A 24,801-nucleotide genomic window follows, 5' to 3' on the forward strand; every position below is an offset into this window, starting at 1 on the left:
CAATAAAACAAAATGCTATTTCAGTTTTGACGTGCATCATTATTTCGTGTTCCGTGTCAAAATCAGAATTCAGGATAGACATTCTGGAAAGATTTGTTTTATGGATTCCAAACACAGAACTATCTTGTAAAGCACGTCTCTAGTTCGAATTTGTATTTATAAAATTCAATAATTAATATGCCACCTCACGGTAACTGTAGTGGTGACAAAGATCATCACCACGATCATGAAGAATCTAATGAGATAGGAATTCAATACAGTTTGTATAACAAAATCAATAAAAATAATTTGGAGTGCCTTAATGAAGCTGTTGAAGGCTCTGGTCAAACTGTCTTTAAACCATGGGAAGACCGTTTTAACTCTGATGCTGTAAGTGAGACTTGAGAATATAGTCAGTAATGAGACAAACTGAGAAGAATATTGCCATGAAAAGTAATTCCAAATGTATTTCTAGAAGAATGTGAATTTTCAGATTGTCTCAAGTTAGCTTCCCTTTTATTGATGACCAACATGCACTCTTACTTACATGTTTAACTTTCAATAGTTTGTGGAATCAGATGCTGATGAGGAACTGCTGTTCAATATACCTTTTACTGGAAATGTTAAACTGAAAGGTATTAAAGTTATCGGGGAAGATGCTGACAATCATCCTTCAAAAATGAGGCTGTAGGTAAATTACTACAAATAATTTCGAAACAATTATATATCCTGTATTACCATAACTGTGCACCTGCAAAATTCTAAGGCACCAGTAGATACATTTCCAATACTTTTATATTTGTGGATATCTTATTAGATCTACATTTTTATTCTAGATCAAACTCTATTACATCATAAAAATATATGGACAATAAAAATGGAACATATATAAAAAAAGGATATATACCCCGTCCTTACCAAAGACTTCCATGCAGCGAATTGTGAAAATCCTAGTTGTACTACGTGCTAGTATAAGGGTGTTCATAGTAAGCCGTTTAATGTGTACTGTAGGTATTTCCAGTGTGATTAGACTAGATTGGCTGCAACATATTTATTCATATCAAGTCCTTTTAGTGGATAATGTATGGTGATATTCAGTTTCTCTTTAAAGTCCTTCTGTTACTAAAAATCATTTTGGATGTTAGGGAATTCACCGATTTATGAAAAATGTATGTATTTTCTTATTACTTTACATTTTGAACAAAATAGTTCCTCCTAAATTGAAAAGGGGAGGAGAGATATTAGTGTGAAAGTAGATGTTTCAGAAGATTTTTTTTACCTTAATTTTTTATATTTAGTTTCCCACGATTATTGTATAAAGATGTAGAAGTGAAAAGCCAAAAAACTATTTTCTCAAATATCTCTACAAGATTTTCAATTGTAGTAATTTTATTTCTTCCTTTCCTTGGAAGGTTCTCACATTTTTTGTTTAATCTACTCTAACTCTGGTGAATTTGTGGCTCTGGTTTCAAAAATGTAATTTTCCTACAGTTTTCTGTTCCCTTTAGATAGTAATGAATGAACCTTCACTAGACATTTCATTCTTGTCATCTGCTTCCAGAAAAGGATGTCTCAATGCTGTTAGTATCAAAGAATGTGGTGTTCTGTTGAACTCATTTTTAAATTAAATGTTTTCATTGACTTTGTTCTTGTAGACAACATCCATCTTCTTGAAAAGTAGATTAAAACTGTTTCCATCATCGTTAAATTAGAACTTTTGAAAGAATTCATATAAACTTTGAATCTCATTTTCTAGCAGTTTGAAGTCGTCAACATAAACGTAGTCCTTGACTTTTCTAGCAGTTTGAAGTCGTCAACATAAACATAGTCCTTGACTTTTGTATAGACCATGCAATTTTTCAGAAAGATAATATTCTAGTTCAGTAACTATTATTTACAGGATATATAATTCTAGTTGATAGACAGTAATTGGGTATACCTAATTCATTCATTTTGACACAGTTGTTCTTTAATTTTTATATTTTTTCTATTCATTTAAGGTTTAAGAATAGACCGTCAGCAACTTTCGATGATGTAAGCGCAGTAGCAGATCAAGAGTTTGAATTAGTTAAAGATCCGACTGGAACTGCAGAATACAATACAAAGTAAGAGAAAAACACAATTTCAATATATATTTTACTATCATTTGGAACAATTATTTCACAACTGATTTAGTTGGCAGCAAATTATTTTATGAAATGTCTGTTTCATGAATTCTATAAGGAATTAAAGAAGAATTCAATTTATAAATATCTTTAAATTAAAATTGTAAATTATCATAATTTGGACCTTTTTTTGCAGAATCTCTATCATTTACTTTCCAACTGTGTATTAGACTTGAGTTTTATCAAAAAAAAAAACCTTCAAAATATTGGGAATATAAAGATTCAACAATTTTACCAAATTTATCAATATTTATTTTTACAGGGTCGTTACTTTCAATAATGTGCATCACCTAACCATACATTTTCCGTCTAATTTCGGAGATGAAACTACCAAGATATATTATATTGGCCTCAAAGGAGAATTTAGTGAGGCTCATCGCCATGGCGTAACAATTTGTACCTACGAATCAAGACCAATGCCCACAGATCACAAGAATCCTCTGAGTGATATGGCACAGTCACGCCTGGGACAGTAAAACATATTTATTATTTTATTTTATTATGGATGGCTTCAAATAAATTATTTCTTAAAATAAATGTTTCAATTTCAGTCGATGTTTCTGTTTGACCAATATAAAGTTTTTGGTACTATATATGCTAGGTCGGTTCTACGTCCAAATCCCATGCTTTTTTTTATGAAGGTTCATTTTAGTAATTTCCGGACCTCCAAACAGAACCTTGTAGAACACCCGAGGTAAACTGGTTGGGTGGTTGCATTAGATCTGTTGATAAAAAATCTGTTTTTCCCTGTCGCCCCACTACGACAACCTTCAAAAGTCGAAACTTGTGCGAGCTAAGGACTTATGTTTTGAAGTGTGATTCGTAACACCTATTGGACGATAGAGGCAAAAATCGTTAGTCCGGCCTTGCGGTTCGAATCACCGGTTCACACAGTGGTCGATTGAGTGAGTGGAGCGAACCATCCACCAGGCTACCGTCCCAGATGAAATTGAACTCGGGAATGAGGGTTGAATAATAATCATAGTAAAACATTGAAAAAACGTTGAGGGTGAGTCGTCGGCGTAGTAGAAAATGTATGTTGATCTGTGAAAATGAAAGAGTCGTAACAAAAAGAAACATGAAGTGTATCCGTGGTATGCCAAAAGGGCACTAAGCCGTATCTTCGTTAATAAGAGTCGGATCATCGCGTGCAGCACACCTAATATAAGGGTAAGGAATGTGGAATTTATTGACAAAAGAAGAAACAAAGATGACGCGACATGTCTGAAAGGCATTAAGTCGTGTCTTGGTTAATAATAGTCGTATCGTCGCGTGTAGTACATGAAATGAAAGAAGGTGACCAATGTGTGGATCAACGAAATTTCGGATCTTCGAAAAGTAAGCACTTCCGGTTTATAGAAATTGAAACAGAAAAAAAGTAATGGTGACTTCGGATTTCCCACATCGAGGAGAATCCAAATCTGCAATGAAATGACCACTTGTGGTCGTCCGATTTCTATGATTTTGGCACCGATAGATTCGTCTCGATGTGGGAAATCCGAAGTGATTATTTTTCGATGATTTGCAGAGGTCCGTAAAGATAGCGAAAACTGCTTGGGATTACAAATAACACATTAAATTGTTGATCAGGAGGTAATTTTTTCATTTCATTATTGGTAATTAATCATGACTGAAATTGCATTATGAATGACGAACGATCATGATTGTAGTGGGTTTTTTTCGGGGGAATTATCCAAATTGAAGGTCGAATCGAGTTCAAATTGTAGGCCATTTTCAAATTTGAATTCAAAAGTCTGCGACTGGTGTGATTCACTATGACTTTCTGCAATCGGACCAAACCATCACAGCATAGTCTTATCGTAAGGAAATCGACGAAATATACCGAAAATTGCGTCAGCAGCAGTCGGGACTGGTCATCAGAAGAGGTATGATTCTATTACACAACAACACCCGTCCGTACGTTTCACAAATCACGGTCCGAAAATTAAACGAATTGAGGACCAGGCCGACTTCATTCAATCCCAAGCTTTCAATTTCTATGCTGATGAAATTAATCAACTTGTGTAACGTTGGAAATAGTGGACTGACTCAAATGGAGCTTATTTTGATTCAATTGATTAAGTATTTATCAAAGTAGACTCATACAAACGGACAGAACTCTTGAAGCAACCTGATGGTAGGCGATGCAGGTTTTCATGAAGAAAACAAATAAATTAGAATCGATTTATTAACAATAAGATATTCTCGGACACAAATAAAATGGTACACACAATTAGTACTTAGTAAATGGAGAGAAATAATTCTTCTTACTGAATATTTGTACAATAATTACTAGTTTACATTCAAAAAATTGTAGAAATGGTCGAATAGAGTTTTTGTCACGTTCATCTGACCTTGAACAGCCTCATATTTTTGTCCAGTTCGATGACAGGATGACTTGAATGAGGTTACTTATTCTTTTCTAGTATTCTAATGAGTTCCATGCACAGTCATTTTCGAAATGAGAAAAATGAACTGGCTGACCTGAAACCAATTTCAACGATTCAAAGTAACAGTATCAAAGTTGATTGAATTGGTTGTTTCAAATGATAAGAATGTTGACGTATCTTTATGTTCATGAGCAATCATTTTCCAATCAAAATGTTTTATTAGAGAAACTGAAAGGAGTGTAGTATTTCGAATAAATAAGCACAAACATTCAAGATCAAAAATAAAAGGTTTTTCAACCAAAATCACGCTTAACACATGCATTTTCTTACTGACTGTACTCTCATATTTCAAAAAGAATTACTCACAGCATACAACTATGTACTAGTTTAACAGACATTTTTATTTTCATAGAAATATAAATCAATTCACGAAATATTCAAATATTTGCAAATTGTTACTTTAACATTCATCAGTCATTGTTGCTAAAATTTATTTTTTAAATACATAAATAATTCAATATTACCATATATACATAGTAAAATATTCTTATATTAACATCATTCTACCTGTTGGGACATCTTTTATTTCTGTTTACATATTTTTATATAGTCTCCAGTTGTCTCACATCGATTAAAATCTACTTAACGTATAAAGCCTTATCAATAAAGATATGAATATTACTCAAATGTATTTTGTTTGTGTAACTTGAGCTTACCCTTCTATCAAAAGGGGTATTCAACAATTAGCAGACATTTCTTTTTGAATTTTAATGTAAAAACTGAAACAGAGAATCAGAGTGTAAACTTTCACGGCAGGAGAAACTGTATCGAAGCTATTTTCCGGGTTTGTTGGCCGTGGTCTGCAAGTTTATTCCCGATAAGTTTCGTCTACTACTGCGGTCGATATTATCAAAGGCGATAAGGTAAAATACAGAGTCTCAGGTTGTTCACACGGCAGACTCTACGTTTTCGGAATTATTCTCAGGTTTAATTTCATTAGTGATCGGCGCGGCTTCGGTTCTATTGATTGCACTAAATGACCTCACTTGTTTGCAATTAATGACAGGTAGCCAGATTTTATTCATGTTAAACCTCTCTTCTTTTCTATTGACGTTTCATAAACACAAAAAGTTTCAACAGAAAGGAAGAGGGAATTAACATAAATAGAATCTCGCTACCCGTTCATAATTGCACATAAATGAGGCCATTCAGTACAATCAGTAGAAATGAAGGCACGACCACCACTGATGGAATGAAATTGAAGTCGAATTCTAATAACGTATTATCCGCTATGAGAGCAACTCGAGTAATTCGTAGACTCATTATCTTCATCAGTGTCTGCCGCAGTTGTAGACGAAACATCATGCATGAAAACCTGCAGACCATGACCAACAAACCTGGAAAATAGCTTCAAAACAGAAAATGCTATTTTTATATTCAAAACATTTCGATATAGTTAAATCAATTTGAGGAAATTAAATATCACTTGGAAACTAATACATTTTTTTCAAAGTAACACGGTTCCAGACTATCCAACTTGGTTACTGACAAAAATGAACTTTATTTTATCGTGTTATTTCGTGTCGATATCGTTACAACTTCTGTTTCATTGTCAATGCTGGTGCTGTCAGCCAACAGAACATCTGGCAGTGTTCCTGATTCCTCTATCAACTCTTCTGGTACCTTTTCCACGTTTGCTTCCGTAGTGAATCCATGATTCGTGGTTTTATTGAATTGTGTGCTCGTGTTGGACAGGGTGTTGGAATTTGTGAACAAAACTTTGTCTATGTAAAACATCGTTCCTAAATTGTATACAAAAACTTCACTTTTCACAATTATTGCATCATTTACTCGAACTTGATCTGAAACAATTTGAAATCAAAAAGTTAGGTCTATGAGTATTGAAAGAACTTGAATTTATATGTTTGTTAAATGGTAAGTTACTGTAACGAATCTGAAGCCGCCCCTGACCAGTACCCCGGCCGAATCATGGAACAAACACATGACATCACCGCGAAAGAATGCAGTCGGGAATTCCCGGTAAAACTCTAGCACCGAACCGACTACAGATTTCAAGAAAGGACCCTTACCGATATAAGCATGCCTTCCCGACCCAAGAGGGCAGCTCAAAAAGTGAATCGAGCGGCTAAATAAGAAATTTAAATAGTGGGAATAAATTAAGCGTTAGTTGCTAAGTATTGTAAATAAATTGGTTTGTGATTAGTGAAATATTGTTAGAAATGAATTTGTTTAAAACAGTTGATTCTTTAATTCGTTACAATACAATAAACTGAGTTTATTGAAATTGTTTAAAAATGTCTTATAGGACGAAACCGCAGTAACGTTAGTTACAAATACAAGTGGTAGAAAACATAGAAAGTTTTATTTCTCATTTTTCATGATGATTATCACGTAGTAAAGTAGTAACGGCTACATCAATCATTCGCGTCCGCTGGCGCATTGTAAATTATACTTGAGAAAGTACAACGAATACGTTGTTGATTTCAGGTTCCGTGGGGGTCTTGATAGTGGACGGGCGTGAATATAACATTTTACAAGCCTTATGCGGCGTTCCCACGAGGCGTTAATCACGACAGTGAACCACGCTTTCGTGAAATACACTTCTGTGTGAACGCATAGTCGTTAAACTTGCTTTCGTGAAGAACGGCGCACGACTCAAGCGTGGATAGATCAAACCTGTTTGATTTTCAGTCGTGATATACCGTTCGTGAAGCCAAGATGTCGTCACAGCAACGTGACATTTACTTATTGTGTTTTTTGGAACACGGAACAAAAATTCTAAACTTTTGAAGGAATCACCTGTAGCTAAATACCGTTACGTCACCTCTAATTTTGTTTTTGCACTAATTGCTTGTCTCATGTTAGTGTTAGATTTTGAAATTTTATTTGTAACACGCAATAAGAGGTATTCAAACTGAAATTCAGTCATTCGCAGTAGGTTTCTAAAATCTTCTGAAAAATTGCTTTTTAGTTCCATACTAACCAAGTTTGACGCTCCTAACATATTTCTTCGCTGTATCCATTCTCTAACCCAAAAACGTCTTTTTTTTCGTTTTCTTGTAATTGTGTCCTGTAAGCACTCCATCTTTTTTGCTAAGGTAGTAGCAAAAAACGAACTTAGAACAGCACAACTTTCAACAACTAGATCATTCATGATCGATGTTTCGATGGTGACTAGTCGAAACGCGAGGCGTGAACGGCACGAACCCCCCAACCGTGTGAACGTTTTATAAATTCACACTTTCGTGATTGTCACGAAAGAAAGTTGACTAGCGTGGTTAACTGTTGTGATTAACGCCTCGTGGGAACGCCGCTTTAGGCTTATTTGTTATTGACACTTTTTTACTATTTATCTAATACTTGTGAGATACTCTTTCATACAGTCAAATCGATATTGGCTATTATTAATGGTATTTGATGTGAGTAATACAACATCTTGATGCTGGTATCAATAATAGTTATTTAACGTAACCAATGGTGAAAAACTGGTTAGACTGTGTAGTTTTTCATTCCTCGAATCTAAAGTAAAACGCTAATAACCAGAAAAAAGACAAACCTTTCGTTCTTTTCACAACAATGGTCTTATTTCCCAGCGTGTTCAACTTGCTTCCATCCGTTAAATCCCTGTCGTACATTCTTCCCTTGACGAAATGATTAAGTAGAATTTGCAAACCGTCTCCAGTAGACAAATAGTTGTCCGGCATCTTGTCTAGTCCGAGTTCTTCGAATGCAGGGTCTATTGGTACGAAAAAAGTATATCCGGTACCAGACACATGCGGGGCTAGGTCTGCGAGATTCAAAAACCTGGTTATATGGGTGAACCTTTTATCTCTTTCGAGTGCTAGGAAGGCGTGGGACAAAAATTGAGCTCCGAACCAAGGGAATGCCAGAAGCGGAGGGGTCTCCTTGTCTTTATGCTGTTGGTGCAATTTCGATACTATGGACTCGCTAACGAATAACACCTCCCCTATGAACATTATGTTTCCTTTGGCTACGGGGGTATCGCCTTTGACGACCATGGCTCCGTTGACGACAAGAGCAGCTGAAACATAATTAAACCAGGTTATATGTTTTGAGAAGAACAATAATCTCAATACAATGCATTTGAAGGTAAAATTTCACCTTCTATTATGTATCAAGGTCAAGGGCTTGCGAAATCTTTAGGGGTCAAATGAGAAAGTGAGAAAAACTCTCTCTAACAAAGAACCCCGAAATGAAAGACAAGAGAAACTTACTCTGAAAAAATCCCGAAAAATCAGTTCGATCATTAGATTTCTTTTTGAAAGGTTCTTAAGATGTGACTTTTGTTTCTTGTGTTATAAATAGATTCGCGAGATCTAGACATTTTTATAGTTATCATCATCTATAAATAAAAGCGGAATTGATTTTGTAGGCATTTTGAATAGGTTTCGATTATGTGAAATGGGACAAAATATAGGGTCTTCCAACGGGAACTTCAGAGCCTTGACAATGGATAACGCCATCTGGGCCATCTTGTTGAAGAAGCTACATCTATCAAATTAATAGTCATTCATTCAGTATGGTTTGCCCAATTATCATGGATATATATAACATTCAATTACATGTGCAAATAATGAAATTGTTTCATCAAAATGCGTGTTCCTTTCACGCTTCGCCATAATTGTCCTACAGAGGGGACTATTCGCAATGTGGTGGACAAATCAGAGTCCACTGGTTCAGTAGAAGATCGACCAACACCCGATCGAAACGCAAGATCTGATGGAAACATCGCCGCTGTCTGCGAGAGTGTGCAGGATAATTCGAGGCAGTCGCTTTCGCGTCGCTCACAAGAACTCGGATTTTCGCAGACCACAACTTAGCGAATTTTGCGTCGTGACTTGGGCCTGCTACCGTATAAAATTCAACTGAGCCCGGAACTGAAGGCAAACGACTATAGACAACGACGTGTGTTCGCTGAATAGTCTCTGGAGCAGTTAGCAACTGACCCTAATTTTCATCGGAAAATCATCTACAGCAACGAGGCCATTTCTGGATGAATGGATACGTGAACAAACAAAATTGTCAAATTTGGGACGACATCAATCCACATGAGATCCAATAGCGTCCAGTTCATGGCGAAATAGTCACTGTTTGGTGTAGATATTGGACTGCTGCTGTCATCGGTCCATATTTCTTTGAGAACAACGTTTGCCAGGCCACCACTGTCAACGGCGAGCACTATAGGTCGATGATTACCAACTGCTTTCGGCCTGATTGGATGATTTGAACATCAACGACAAGTGGTCTCAACAGATGGCGTTACGTACCACACAGCAGCTCATGCCACATTGGATATTCTGCACGAGCGATTTGAGGCCATGGCCATCTCACGTGGAGGTGATGTGAACTGGCCACCGAGATCGTGCGATTTGACTCCGTTAGACTTTTTCTTATGGTGGTTTTCTCAAGTCGCAGGTGTATGCGAATGAGCCACAAGCCACAGCGGTCCTCAAAGCCAACATAACCCATGCCATCGGCCAAATTCAGCCTGAGTTATGCGCCAGAGTCGTGGAGAATTGGGGACGTTTCAGATGCCCTCCACCTAGAGAAGCCCTGGCGGACATTTTAATGATGTTATGTTCCACACACAATGACATCAATAGGTCTTTCAAACGAAAAAAAATGCGCCTAATGAAAGACCCTATATATTTTTACAATATTTAAATATCAATCTTACATCATAAAATGCATTTTCATTGAATTTTGAAGACGTTTAATATATTCTGATGGAAAAATATTCTATCATACAGTAGGTACTTACTTGTTTACTCGAAAAAACATTAAGATTTGGTTTTATAATGGATTGAGAAATAGCATTGTGACACGAGAATGCCCAACTACAATAAAAATCACTTATACTTAGGACTATTGGTTTTTTTAACAGAAAAAGTTAATTGAGAAATACCTACGAGTCTTCCTGAAGACAATTTCTCTTCCTCCCAGAGTTTTTACGACTTGTCCATCTTTGATCATGTCTTGTTTCAATCGGCCCTCGACGAAGTGATTAACGATGATGCTCTCCGTGAATTCCGGAACGCTGAATGGATAAAAACCCCAATCAATAGGATGCCACCTCTGAAAAGCGTAGTCGGTTGGAATGAACACGGTATAGTCCTTATCTGAAAATAAGGGCATCACTAACAAGTTTGATGTTATGGAAAAATCCACGAATAGTTGAAAAATATTCAATATGAGCGGGAATTTTCAATTTAGTTATTCTGTTGGAATTCATCTTCTTCGATAGATTTTTCTTTGAAAAGCAATTCGACTGCTTCACAAAATTTTTAAAATCTTCGAAAAAATTGTTCAATGGTACAATTTGAAACCTTCCTACCACTTGGTAAGGATATATTTTTTCATTAATATATTATGGATCTGTCTATTTCATACCCTGGGCTATTTGAACTGAGCCGAAGTCCACTTCAAATTTCATTTTTTCGAAGTTAAACTTCTTTTGGTGCGTTAGGGAAAAATTATGAGAGTAAATTGTTCAAATGCGCGTGCATACCGTTAAAAAAAACCGACATCTTGAAGTTAGCTTCCTCTTCTTCAATGCATATGTCCATTGCTTCTCAGTCGAACGTATTTGTCCAGACTCCTCCTACCCATAGTGAACAGAAGCTCCGTTCGGGGGCGCAGCTATCTTTCTCGAAGCAATACTGCCATCCTGAGTTTCTTCATTCACTTTTTCTTTTATGAAAACACTTCAGTTTTCATAATGGAGAAAAGAGAAATGTCCGTATAGGACAAACTGACTAACTAACTAACGTTAGTTACAAATGGAAGTGGTAAAAAACATAGAAAGTTTAATTTCTCTTTTCTTCATTATGATTTCCTACCACGTAGTAATGGCTACATCCATCAATTTACTTCAGTTTTCGTCTAGGAGGCCACCAGTCATCTCAATATGACTTTCACAAATAACAAATCTATTATCGCACTGACGACCTCGTCGAATCCGTCGACATCCAGCCTGGTTACTGGCGTAAGAGGCCGCAAGTCCTCTCAAAATGTCTTTTACTTCAATATTTATTTGACTTGACAACACCTAACTTTTGGACTCCACTTCGACCACGACATCCACGTGCCATCTTTAAGGAAGTTCCTGAAGTTAGCTAGTCTGCATTTTAGTTTTTTGAAAAGTTACCAATAGAGTAAAAGTAAAGACATCTACGTATCAAATTATATAAAAGAACAATTTGTTCAGGTCAGTCTCAAATTACCTACACTGTAGGTTAATGGACTGACACCTTTCAGAAAACAACTACTCCCCTGGCTAATACCGCGAAGGGCATTGAATTATATCCGACAGGTGACAGGGCAGGATTCTTCACTGAAGTTATTCCTGCATATGCTGTTGGCGATACAACTGACGCAATCGATTCTCAATTATTGGAAATCGATTACTTTGAACAGACCACATATATGAAAATATTCACAATCACCTTTTGATAAAATAGAAGGTAGCTACTCTTTTTTCCTTTCAGTTCAAACTCCGCGCGCGGTTCTTTCGAATATTGGATCACGAAACGCAGCAATCGATAAAATTCTGTCACGGTTGCCACAAAAACATTTTCCAGTAACCACCGCTCAAGTATTCGAACATTCTTCAAGCGGGACAAGCGAGACCCCCGTCCCGGGACGAAATTAAATCAGATTAAATTTCAATTACCCACCTTCATGCAGCAACTTGGAAACATTCGATCTCGATAAGAAGTGTTGAAAGACCCTGACGCCGCTCTTCAGGAACGAAAGTACCTCCATAATGTTCTCTACGAACGTGGTGTTCGATTGATTTTTACTGCTCTCCTTCGTCGCTGCGAACGACGTCACATCGCTGAGCTTTCCCTGCGACGCGTTTCTTTTTATTGGTTGCTCTTGCGGAAAGAGGAAGTTATCGAGGACTACTAATAAACCGTTCGGGACCAAAACTTTTCTTTCTATAACGTTTGCATCGTTGGCCTTGAGTTTGCTGTTGTCCTCTTTAGTTGGCCTCACTTTGACGGTGTTTCCTCCCAAAGTTTTGAAGGTAATGTCGGACGTGATGTTCGTCAAGTCGATCAAGGATCCGAGCACCACATGGTCGAGTAGTAACTTTTTCACCAGCTCCGGCTGGTGCAGCAAGTTTTCGGCGCGTTTGGTGGCTGAATTTTGAGGCGCCAGGATGGTGAACGGCTTGTCTGTAACAAAAAAGCTCTATCAATTCAGCAGTTACCACAGACTTTTTGCACTGAGTAACTTCAACCCCGATTCTACCTGTATCTTTTTTATTTGAAGTTGTATTGAAAACATTTTTATTATCACGAATAGTGTTCAAATACGTTCTTGATTATGAAACAAAATAAGATTATTGAAGCAAATCATGGCTTACTTCGATCAAAAGTGAACAATATTTTCATTTGTATTCAAAAAATACACTTCAATGTGAGATTTCCAATTCAAAGTTCACAAAACCGTGACACGTGTTTTGCTATATAATAGCATCTTCAGGCGTCATAATACTGAGTATTGTGACTATACAATAGCATCTTCGGGAGTTACAATACTGACTATTGTGACGGTATACGATAGCACCTTCGGACGTCAAAATAGTGAGTATTAATTGTGACCCTATACGATAGCATATTCGGGCGTCATAATATTGAGTATTGTGACGTTATACGATAGCATCTTCAGGAGTTCCAGTACTGAGTATTGTGACGCTATACGATATCATCTTCAGTAGTTATAATACTGAGTATTGTGACGGTATACGATTGTATCTTCCGGAGTTGCAATACTGAGTATTGTGACGCTATACGATATCATCTTCGGGAGTTACAATACTGAGTATTGTGACGCTATACAATAGCATCCTCGGGAGTTACAGTACTGAGTATTGTGACGCTATACAATATCGTCTTCGGGAGTTACAATACTGACTATTGTGACGGTATATGAGACCACCTTCGAACGTCACAATAGTGAGTATTAATTGTGACCCTATACGATAGCATATTCGGGCGCCATAATATTGAGTATTGTGACGTTATACGATAGCATCTTCGGGAGTTCCAGTACTGGGTATTGTGACGCTATACGATATCATCTTCCGGAGTTGCAATACTGAGTATTGTGACGCTATACGATATCATCTTGGGGAGTTACAATACTGAGTATTGTGACGCTATACAATAGCATCCTCGGGAGTTACAGTACTGAGTATTGTGACGCTATACAATATCATCTTCGGGAGTTACAATACTGACTATTGTGACGGTATACGATAGCACCTTCGGACGTCACAATGGTGAGTATTAATTGTGACCCTATACGATAGCATATTCGGGCGTCATAATATTGAGTATTGTGACGGTGTACGATAGCATCTTCGGGAGTTCCAGTACTGAGTATTGTGACGCTATACGATATCATCTTCAGGAGTTATAATACTGAGTATTGTGACGGTATACGATAGTATCTTCCGGAGTTGCAATACTGAGTATTGTGACGCTATACGATAGCATCTTCGGGCGTTACAATACTGAGTATTGTGACGCTATACGATAGCATCTTCGGGCGTATCATGACGCCCGAAGATGAGTATCATGACGCGATAAGATAGCATTTTCAGGAGTTACAAGTACGGCCACCCTTACTATGGTATTTTTCAATATATAACTACATGCAGTATCAGATAATTACGCCAAATGAGCCAAAATTACATCCTTCTTAATAGTTTTGCATTTCTTCATATACATCGGTCGGTCGGTGGCCGGTCGGTTCGACGCGGGTGCCTTGTTCACTCAGTCAAATCGGCCGACGTGTTGGTTGATGATTCAAGCCCCAGGTTGAACGATCGATTTTCACTTACTATCGTCCACGTTAGAAGGTAAGACCTCGTTAGTCCTTAGCTCGCACAAGTTTTGACTATTGAGGGTTGTCGTTCGTAGAGGTGCGACAGCTGGTTAACGGAAAAATAGATTTTAAAGAGATTTGTCAAACATCCATTTCGAGAGTAAATTATAAACAGACATTTTCAAACTCACTTTCGCTAATGCTTTCCATGTTTTATTGCGATAATTGCGAACCCATTCAAACTCTCAAAAACCAAAATGTCAATAATTTTAAAGTCAACTAGCTGTCAGTCGTTAATTCGTTACAATGGTAATGGAAAAATGCTACTTTCCCAAAGAAGTAGGTACTTCCCGGAAAGTTGCCAAAAAAAGTAATTTGTTGCACAGACACCAAATCAGGTCTATACTGGTGGCATGTTAATTGAATTTTTCCTAATAATGAAACACTGTCTAAATGAAACTATGGTTTCCTAGTCATCATCATGAAAGTAAAAGTCATTTCAGTTCTCAGTATTGATTTCTAATGGATCTGTGAAATCGTGAGTGATATCTCAAAGGTCACGGAAGCACTTGGAATGAAATTTGCAATTAAATGAAATTATGCTAAGAAATTCATTTAATCTTTCTGAATGCCTATTATATTTCAAGATCATCACAATTTGTACAAACATAATGGTTGATTATGATAAACGATGTTGAATTTCATTATTGGATGATTAATGTTGTATGTTAGAAACGACGGTTTCGTAATTGGAGTTTTTGTTTTGTTCGAGCAGATTTCCGTAAATTTCCCCTCTAACCTAAACAGCGTGTTCAATCTATTCAGAAAGGAAATTAGGAATTCAGTTTTTAAGATCCATTACGGATTGTACATAAATTATTTTATTATTAGTTTATTGTAATATAAATATCCTTTACTTTATCGTTTGAACAGAAGAACGATAAAAAAAGAGAAGACAAAACCTCATTTACGATAATTTGCCCACGTAGACCGGGAGCCCGTGACAGAAATTTTGACCCCATTTTTTACCGTCTGCTTTTTTCAGAGGACATATTTACGGCCACAATCAACAGTATTATGCGTTGAACGAATTTTTTTCCATGTTACACATGCTTTAACATCAACTTCAGTTTGCATGAAAAAGCTTCTTTGACCACCATTTTACCGTCTGCCATTCATGCGACCGGAAGGCTAGGTTACGCAACCCACAAAAAAATAATTGGCAGACGGTTACATAGTGTTCTGGCTGAAGTATGAATTTTTTATTTAACCATGCTAACTAACACTAGCATGAAATGAACGAATTTTCAAAAGGCAGACGGTTTGCCGGTGTATTGATAATTTATAGGCATTAGTTAATTAACAATTTTTTTACAGTGTCTTTGAACCATTTTTCACCGCATAAAACTTGGTAAGATATAAACTTCAGTATTAAAAATACGAAGAAAAATTATTGGCAAACGAATAGACCGTGTTTATAAAACTGAAAATTATTTTTCAATTCGTTAAAAAAAGTAATAACTTTTACCGACATTTTACTGTCCGCTGTTGTTTCTTTGCAATATATATTATTATTAGGTAGACAAATTGTCAATCGGCAGACGAATAGATCGTATTTATACAACTGAAAAATATTTTTTAATTTGCAGAAGAAAAGTAATAACTTTGACCAACGTTTTATCGTCTGCCGTTGTTTCCTTGCAATATATAATTATTAAGTAGACAAACTGTCAATTGGCAGAAAAATCGACCGTGTTTAGAAGAAAGTGGTAGACAATTTGGATTTGGGAAATGAAAATATTGCTGAAGATCATGATGATGATGATTCAGAAGGTAGTATAACGAGCCACGTTAGCGTTGATTTGAATATTTCTCAAGAAACCATTGAATCAGATGAAAGTTAATTAGTTTTCATGTCGATATTAAAATAAAAATATTGTTTATGTATTTCTGAATCTCGTACATTTATCATTATTTATTCCCACCTCATCAAAAAAAAATATTGTCTACCACTCTCGTCTAAACACGGTTTATTCGTCTGCCAATCGACAGTTCGTCTATTCAATAATTGTATATTGCAAGGAAACAATGGCAGACAGTAAAACGTTGGTCGAAGTTATTGGGGTTTTTTGCAGATAAAAAAATAGTTTTCAGTTGTATAAACACGGTTGATTAAAAATAAGTGTGAAATTATAAATCTGAGTACGAAGGATCGCCTCGTTCAAAAAAGAAAAATATGTTAAAACCTGCAGACCACGGCTAATGAACCCAGAAACATCGGATGATTTTTCTGCAAAAATAGCTTTGAATTTATATGCGGAAAGGACATAGTGGCTCCATCTTTCCCAGAAATGGTTAACTTATTATCACTCACTTAAATGAACATAAACAAAACTGTAGTTCGTAGGATAACACACAGGTGGCGCCACTAGTATAAAATATATATGATTTTTAGTTAACCCTAACCTTCAAAATATAGTTGTACAAATTTCACAGCTATCAGACTATTAATTTGTGGGATAGAACATTTTTGGTGACGCAACTTTTGTTAGTTTGAACAAAATGGATGAAAAGGAATTTCGTGTTTTGATAAAGCCTTGATTTTTGGCAAAAAAATACTGTTGAAGCCAAGGCTTGGCTTGATAAACATTATTCGGACTCAGCACCAGGAAAATAAACCGTTGAGGAGTGGTTTGCTGAGTTTAAACGAGGTAAAATGAGCACCGATGCTTCCACATCCACCGTATTACCCAGATCTGGCCCCCAGCGACTTTTCCCTGTTCTCAGACCTCTGGAAAGACATTTAACGCCGATGAAGGAGTAATCGTCGAAACTGAGGCCTATTTTGAGGCTAAAGAAAAATCGTGCTATAAAATTGGTATCGAAAAATGGTATGACCACTATGATCATAGTATCGCATTCAAAGGCAACTATTTTGAATGATAAAATCAATTTTTTTAAAAAACATATCGATCATACTTCGAAAATTCCAATGAAAAATAGTATTATGCTATGCAGCAGGTGATTTCCAGGTGAATCTATGTTACTTTCTTTAAACACCAACTGAAACGATTCTGCATTTTTTGAGACGTTATAAAAAATTCATGTTAGGTTTGGACGAGCTCATTCTTGTAGTCAAACTGCAAGTTATATCTGAGATGCATCTGGATTCAGCACACCTCAACGTGAATGCCATTGTCGGAAATCCTTGAGGAAATTCATATCGGCGCTTTTGAGAGTTCTGACTCCGACAGAAACTTGGGAATCGGCGTTCATTATACGCTACAGCTCATCTCTTGTTGTGAATTAAGACGTCCTGGTGTTCTTGACTGATAAAATGATTGATCGCACTTGTGAAAACACTTGCAAATTTCTCTATCGAAGTGTTATAGCTTCCGGGAACTTCATCGTCGGATTTGATTCATTGGATCTACGGGCGGAGAAAATTAATTTATCTCAATTATTGGAGTGACATTCGGTTGTTATCGTCAGAGCCAAGTGCGATGAAGTTTCGCTCAGACTGGGATGATGTGTACAATGGCGGTGGGTTTTTCAGGAATGTAATTATTGACGTTTCGTTCGAATGAATCGAAGTCGTCAGTTTCGAAGTGATTTAAATAACGATCCAATCTACCATGATGGCCTAATTCATTCAATTATCCAATGAATAATCATTAATACATAGAGCCGTAACTTGATGGACATTTTCGTCATTATTGATTTTTTAAGGGCAAAACACAAGCACTACAGAAAAATTCTTGAGTCGCTGTAAGAGCGGTGCCTGTGTAAAAGTGGCGATTCACATTAGATTTGAATCGCTGGAGATTGAATCCATTTGGAAAAACGTTCTCGCAAAGTTTATTCCATATAAACGCCGTTCTCTAAATGAAAGAGTTCTTAAACACAGACCCCTCTTTCCCAATAGGCCTTTTCATCTCACTTTTTTTGTGCGCATGCGTCAGTGTCAGCCATCTTTTTGTAAACAACCATGTTGAAGAGCCCGCAAGTCATGTTTTGAAAGTTTAAATATAATTTGAAGTTTATTAATTGTAAAAAGGTTCAAAAAAAAGTAGTAAGTCAAAATAATCAGGAAAAAAATTTTATACTCCATTATAATTATTTTATCTGTACGAAAAGAAACAACAAAACGGTGTTGTTATGGAGTATGTAAAAGTGATACACGATACAAATCATTCAAAAGCAATATATACTATTTTATAAATTTTCCAAAGCCTTGTCTTGAATATCGCAAAAAACCAAATTATCAAGCAAATTACATATTAAAGCATGTGCAAAAATGTGCGAAATGTCAATTATGGGTGAAAAAAATGTGGCAGGAGTGACCGAGGCTTTAAATCTATTGATGATGTTACCAAGGATACTTATATTTGCTCACTACATTTCATTGGAGAAAGTGGTCCAACTGAACAAAACCCTGATTCTTTAAGCTATCAGGAGTTTCAACATACGTACATTATTCCTTATTGCATTTTTGACTGTGAATTTCATACATTTCATATATATTATGTTGTATTGAATATTTCCCTCTAATAGAAATTACTAAACATATTTGTTTAAATCATAATGTCATATTTACAGCCTCAAAATATTAATGGCTTGATTTATTTATTAGTTCCATAAGTAATACTCTTGTCAACTGAAATATATTTTCAATTACATCAAATAAATTGACATTATTAATAAGAATAAAACTGAAAATACTATTTTTTATATGTTTTTTTTTTCGATAGTAAACAAATGCTGATACTAACCTTTCAATCAGCTCAGTTTTTTTCCTTTTTGCGGACGCCCATGACGTTTTAACCACCTTTTTAATTGTTCACAATTATGAGCCTCAACTGAATTATAAACAAGTGAAGCACCATCAATGGTTTTTTCCAATAATTTATTTGTTTGTAGAGATAATATTCCTTGCCCAGTCATTGTTGATTGAAACAGTACGAATGTTTTGAAATACCGTCATTTCAATATGACGGCTACGCTTGCGCTCGTCTTATGATGAAAAGGCACTTTGGGCAAGTACTCAGGGCCCCGCGATTGATAGGGGCCCCCCTCAGGTCAAATACAAAATCCATAGTTCTTGTCATTACCAAACGACAACCAATATTCATTATCAAAAAACTTATATAATTCGAAGAAATCGAACCTAAATTACTGACTACAACACCAACTTACTAGCGTTTACATGCGCGAAGTTATTCTACTCTCGCCCAAAAATTAGGCTTTCCGACTTCAGCATGCTTAGATAAATTTGAATATATTCAAAGCACATACTAAGCACATACACATTTTAAAGAAACATTATCAGTAGTACACTCATCAGTGTGACTCGCTCCATTCAAATTGAGCTTCAAGTTTGAATCAACCAATTAAATTAATTGAGAATTTACATAGAAAAATTAAACCAAACTCTCCAAACCAACTCTCCAACCTAACTGACTAAAATGTTCGTGTCATCTTCATTTTCTTCAGGTTGGAAATTTTCCCTTACCCTTTCAACTGAGGTTCGTCAGGAGGACGAGTGATTTATAACAGGTTCGTTCCAACCTTGAGTCACAAACAGTTTTCCAACAGTTTGTAAATCGTTGTCAACGCGCATGTCTGGTAAATATTGGTTTCTGATTAGTTTTAAATTTCTGATTGGAACAGCTGATAGTTCAACTGAAGTTTGGCATGGAATTTCAACATAACCTTTAAAAATAAATCTAATCAAGTGTATTTCTGGAGAGTAAAAGAAGGTTGCAGTATTTTATATCTCTATTCTATTTACTAATCGACATGGAACTGGGAGGTAAGTAGGTCACCGCAATAATTTATTTGTGTAATTGAAGATGTTCATATTTTAGGTTCACTTAAAGAATTCCTAATTTTTCCTGCGCCAGCAAATACATAATTTATTTTGTAACAATTTTTGCAGGTTATGTTGTTTGCAAGTTGTATGAACGTAAAACAGAAACAGTAATACGGAATACGCATGCGTCAGATTAATGGTTAGAAGATAATCCTCAAACCATTCTGACAGATTTCGAACAGGTTTGAATCTTGGATAGAACATTACTGCGCAGAATCGTGACTGTCAGAAACTGTTTCTGACGCTGGTTGGAACGAACCTAATAAGGTGTTTTGGTGGCGACATGAAGGTGAGGGACATCTATGCCGCTCTGGCCTTGCGTACCCCTTCCTGACTGGGGTATTTGATGAACAAACTGTTCATTTTGACAGACGTCGTGGGGCCTTCACTCAACCGAGCGACGGGGTCTCCTGAAACGAGTGGAGTCCTCTATAGTGTAATCTACAGCTTCCCTGACTAATGGGTTATCATGAGTTTCCGCTGACTAGAAAACTCTCTGATTCCTCGACTGAATGGACTGCCATATAGTTAACAGCTTCAAATCTCTGCGGATGGCTTCATTACACACGAACCATGGAGCATTCACCAGCATCCTGATTGGTTTGTTTTGCAACTTTTCCAAAATGCAGAGGTTTGACGGAGCGGTTTGTCCCCAAGCGCCTGAAGCATACATGATGACAGGCTTGAACATCGTATCGTATTGACTAAAATCTACGAGGCCTCCACTTCTTATACTCGCGTCCAACAACCCTCCCAGACGTCCACTACAACCACGCTACCTGCAAAAAAATGGGGACTCGACCAGCTCACTAGGGACTCCTGTTACCGACCGTCATTTCTCTTATTCACTGTTACAAAATACAATTGAATATATGAATATGTTTTTATCTTTAGAGCAATCTCTAATGCAACAATATTTAATTCTTACTTAATTGTATTCTTTTTATAAATAAAATTCAATAAAATACTTGTTAAAGTAATTTTACCACACCGCTAAGTTACTTTTGTGGACTATATTACATTTATCTATTCGTTTCATATGATTGTTAATAAAAATTAATATTCAACCTTGTTTATCTGCTTTCTTTGTCTATTCTAACAAAATAGTGTTCTGTCAAAGTCATAGGGGCCCCATTATCCTATTATGCCCAGGGCCTCCAATAGGTTAAAGACGGTCCTGCTTAAACAGTGAAGTTCAAGGTGTACTGAGTTGAACCTCGAAACGATCAGCAGCCACAGTCCGTCGCGTAATTCTTATATATACCAGCGAAATTGCCTGTCCTGATATTATTATATCAGGAATATGAATAGGTACCTAAAAATGAAAAAAAACTCTAGAAAAACTCTGCGATACATAGGGAGACGTGAAAGTTGCTATTATGTCTTTATTCAACTCAGTCAACCAATTTCCAGGGCCGTAATTTAAAAGGGAATAATTTGTATTGCATTTATTTATTAAGTAGGCAAGCCTAATATACAAAAAAAAGAAAAAAAAATTCACAAAATTATAATCGAATATTACCGGAAAATCTCGAAATGTGAAATTTAATTTAATTTCTCAGTATGAAGTGAACGTCTACGATCCAAAAATACAACAAAAAATACAGGTCCGTATTTAAAAATTCAAAGATGGGAATGGCCCCAGTCAGATAACACCCTGTATAAAAGATTCATGGATATATTCTGAAAGCTCACATCAAGTGCCAATAGCAAAATGTGGACAGACTTACAATATGTCTGCGAATAAAGAAGATATAGGCAAAAACATTATTTGGGATTTTTTGGTTTTTCCTGCATATCTCCAAAAACAAAAGACCTAGGTATATTCGATTTCTTTACATCATTGAATATGTCTCTGAAATACACAACTTTGCCACAATTCAACCGACACTTTATCTCTTATTGTTTACGAGATCCCCATGTAAAGAAACGAATTTGAATAGCCCTGTAGATTCCTGTGGAACACCAGTGTTGAAGGCAAAAGTATTGGAAAGATATCCATCGACGGCCAGCAGGAAGCTGCAGTGCTTTACACAAAAATTATCCGACAAGGCATAGCATCGAAGTTTGGCCAGCAAACCCTCATGCCACACACGGTCAAAGGCCTCAGAAATATCAGGCGCAACAGCTCTTGACTCTTCATGTTTCTCGATTGCATTATTCCAAATAATGGTAATATACGATAGAAGGTCGCCTGTTGATCTTTGTTTTCGAAAGCCATATTGATGATCGCTTAAGATATTAAAGCCTTCCAAATATTCAAGAATATGGTGGTTTGCGGCTTTCCCCGTACTTTTTTATACCACTGATAGTAAAGCGACTGGTCTATAGTTACTTGGAAGATTTTTCTTGCCCTTTTTGGGAATAGGCTGAACGCGAGCAATCTTCCAACAAGAAGGAAAAACCCCTTCCTTGTAAGACAGATTGAGAAGTCTGCAAAATACTGGTGCAAGTTAATTTTCGCACTGATTTCAACCGAACACTCCCAAAAGAAACTATCGTCACCAAACTGAAATGTAGTACATTGTAATCACTGAAAAAGTAATGAATCTCTTGCAAGCGAGTACCAGTGGAACACTTCCACAGATAAAAAAGTGCTGTAATGGACAGTCAATTAGCGGAGTTAATTCCGAGAGAGGAATTTTAATAGAGTAGATACGTATAATAATCAGAAGAAGGTAGATAGGTATTTGCAATTATGTTGCCCATCAATCAATGTAGGCCTTTCAGCGCGACACGAACGTATGCGATGGGTTGAGTGCTCATTAGAGGACCCATCGGTCACTCACACCGCATTTACATCCTTCATTTCGAACGGCTTGAAGTTTCACGTGGAATCGCTCATTTATTTATACTCCAGGAGAATTAGAGAAAAAAGTTCGGACTGACTCTCAAAGGATGTTGTTATGATTTTAGTCCAGCTCGTGTGTTGATAAAGCATTGGTTTTTGGCGAAAAATATACTGTTGAAGCCGAGGCTTGGCTTGATAAACAGTATTTTGGGATGCACAATCAACAGCGACTATTACATAGCGTTATTGGAGCGTTTGACGGACGAAATTGCGGAAAAAAACGGCCCCATTTGAAGGAAAAGAAAGTGCTGCTTCATCAAGACAAGGCACCGTGTCACAAATCGAAGAAAACAATGGCAAAATTGCCTGAATTGGGCTTCGAATTGTTTCTACATCCACCGTATTCTCCAGATCTGCCCCAGTGACTTTTTCCTGACTTCAAACCTCCAGAGAATGCTCGCTGGAAAAAAATTGGCTTCGTAATCGTCGAAACTGAGGCCAGTTTTGAGGCCAAAGACAAATCAGCCCAACTGTACTTATTCCAATGTTGACCAGTTTCAGGTTTTCGAAACATCAACGTTACTGAAACATGTATAACATCTTAATTTTCAACGTTCTTCCCAATTTCTGGAAAGATTCAATTTGTAACTGAAATTTCACAACTACACAAATAAAAATAAAGCCTGGTTATAATAGCAGGGGAGCCAACGATGCAGAATGGGGATTTTCTCGAGCGTCATTGAGACATATTAGGTTGCAAAGCTTAGAGGATAAGAAGAAAAAAATGTTATATAATATATACCTTTTCATCGGTGGGAAAAGCGGCTATAGATTTTTAAATATGTAAAAAAATACTGTTACATGGACATACTCGAGCGCGTCAGATATTGATAGCATCAATGTCCTACGTATTTTTGAAAATGTTGATATGTTAATTTGATCGTTTGCATGATGTGGGTGGTTGTACGTAAGGGTTGAAAGTGAGTTGTGTTGAGTGCAACAAAAAAAAAACTCTCATTCAATAATCTGACGATTTCGATCTGTTCGCGGCCATTATTATAATGTGTAAAAAAAATTCGCCATTTTGAAATAGTCAAGCGCGTCAGATTGGGATATATATGATTCATCTTTATGTTTTAGACGTGCTGTCTCATAATCTGACGATTATCTAGAGCAGGGGTCTCCAAACTTTGAAGCCTTCGGGCCATAATTTTTTCAGTTTGTTCCAAAGGCCAATTTCTGCCCTTAACTATATTTCTAGACTAGGATAGTCGCAAAGTGCGTGACTTACGCTTTTTTTGCATTTAAATTATTATTGTGTATTGTGACACTTAACGACATCTAGTGGCGAGTAGTGGTACTATGTACTATCTTTAGGTGGCATTGGGCATAATTAAATATTTGGAATTACCGCGTTGGTTCGAGAAAGTTCTGGTTCTAGCTAGTGTATTCCGATCACCTCGAGATGGCACTAATAATTGCATATAAAAAGGCTAGCGGCGCAACTGCGATTTAGTCTGCGTAGGAAAGGCGAAGGAAGCGAAACTGTCTATTGTGAAATAAAGTAACACCCGTCAATAAAAGTATTTTGATTTGACTTATTCTTTTTATGTTTGATTTGTTAGTATGGCAAAGAAGCGAAAAATCGACAGTGAATGCAGAACGTTCCAAGAAAAATGGAACTTTCAGTATTTTGTGATTGAGTCCAGTAATAAGGCGCTATGT

The 24,801-nt window shown here is 36.6% G+C and overlaps 2 protein-coding genes and 1 long non-coding RNA gene across 3 annotated transcripts in view; 2 read left to right on the forward strand and 1 right to left on the reverse strand.

Annotated features, from left to right (window-relative positions):
* Positions 1-24,801, forward strand: part of LOC141482157 (uncharacterized) — a 252,166-nt gene that overhangs the window by 33,550 nt on the left and 193,815 nt on the right. The gene's annotated exons all lie outside the window — the stretch shown is intronic.
* On the forward strand, positions 88-2,694 carry LOC111509436 (PITH domain-containing protein GA19395). The gene is made up of 4 exons (XM_023165193.2): positions 88-369; positions 545-666; positions 1,980-2,084; positions 2,407-2,694. Exons 1-4 carry the CDS (start codon positions 178-180, stop codon positions 2,618-2,620), a joined length of 633 nt encoding a protein of 210 aa, XP_023020961.1. The 5' UTR covers positions 88-177; the 3' UTR covers positions 2,621-2,694.
* LOC111509435 (periostin) overlaps positions 4,315-24,801 on the reverse strand; it is a 73,814-nt gene continuing 53,327 nt past the window's right edge. The window contains exons 2-5 of the mRNA XM_074174930.1: positions 12,253-12,756; positions 10,486-10,695; positions 8,112-8,597; positions 4,315-6,396 (exon numbers count right to left, since the gene is read on the reverse strand). Of these exons, the coding sequence (XP_074031031.1) occupies positions 6,095-6,396; positions 8,112-8,597; positions 10,486-10,695; positions 12,253-12,756 (1,502 nt within the window). The 3' untranslated portion in view covers positions 4,315-6,094. The remainder of the gene's footprint in view (positions 6,397-8,111; positions 8,598-10,485; positions 10,696-12,252; positions 12,757-24,801) is intronic.

Source organism: Leptinotarsa decemlineata, unplaced genomic scaffold, assembly GCF_025532065.1.
Source record: "Leptinotarsa decemlineata unplaced genomic scaffold, Ldec_3_MD MMD2_tig00000882_RagTag_RagTag, whole genome shotgun sequence".
NCBI lineage: Eukaryota > Metazoa > Arthropoda > Insecta > Coleoptera > Chrysomelidae > Leptinotarsa > Leptinotarsa decemlineata.

Excerpts from the sequence above, each read along its gene's own strand:
- LOC111509436 (XM_023165193.2), top strand. The coding sequence starts at position 178 with ATGCCACCTCACGGTAACTGTAGTGGTGACAAAGATCATCACCACGAT. Across the intron at positions 370-544 it reads ACCGTTTTAACTCTGATGCT|TTTGTGGAATCAGATGCTGA; the intron begins GTAAGTGAGACT and ends AACTTTCAATAG. Across the intron at positions 667-1,979 it reads CATCCTTCAAAAATGAGGCT|GTTTAAGAATAGACCGTCAG; the intron begins GTAGGTAAATTA and ends TATTCATTTAAG.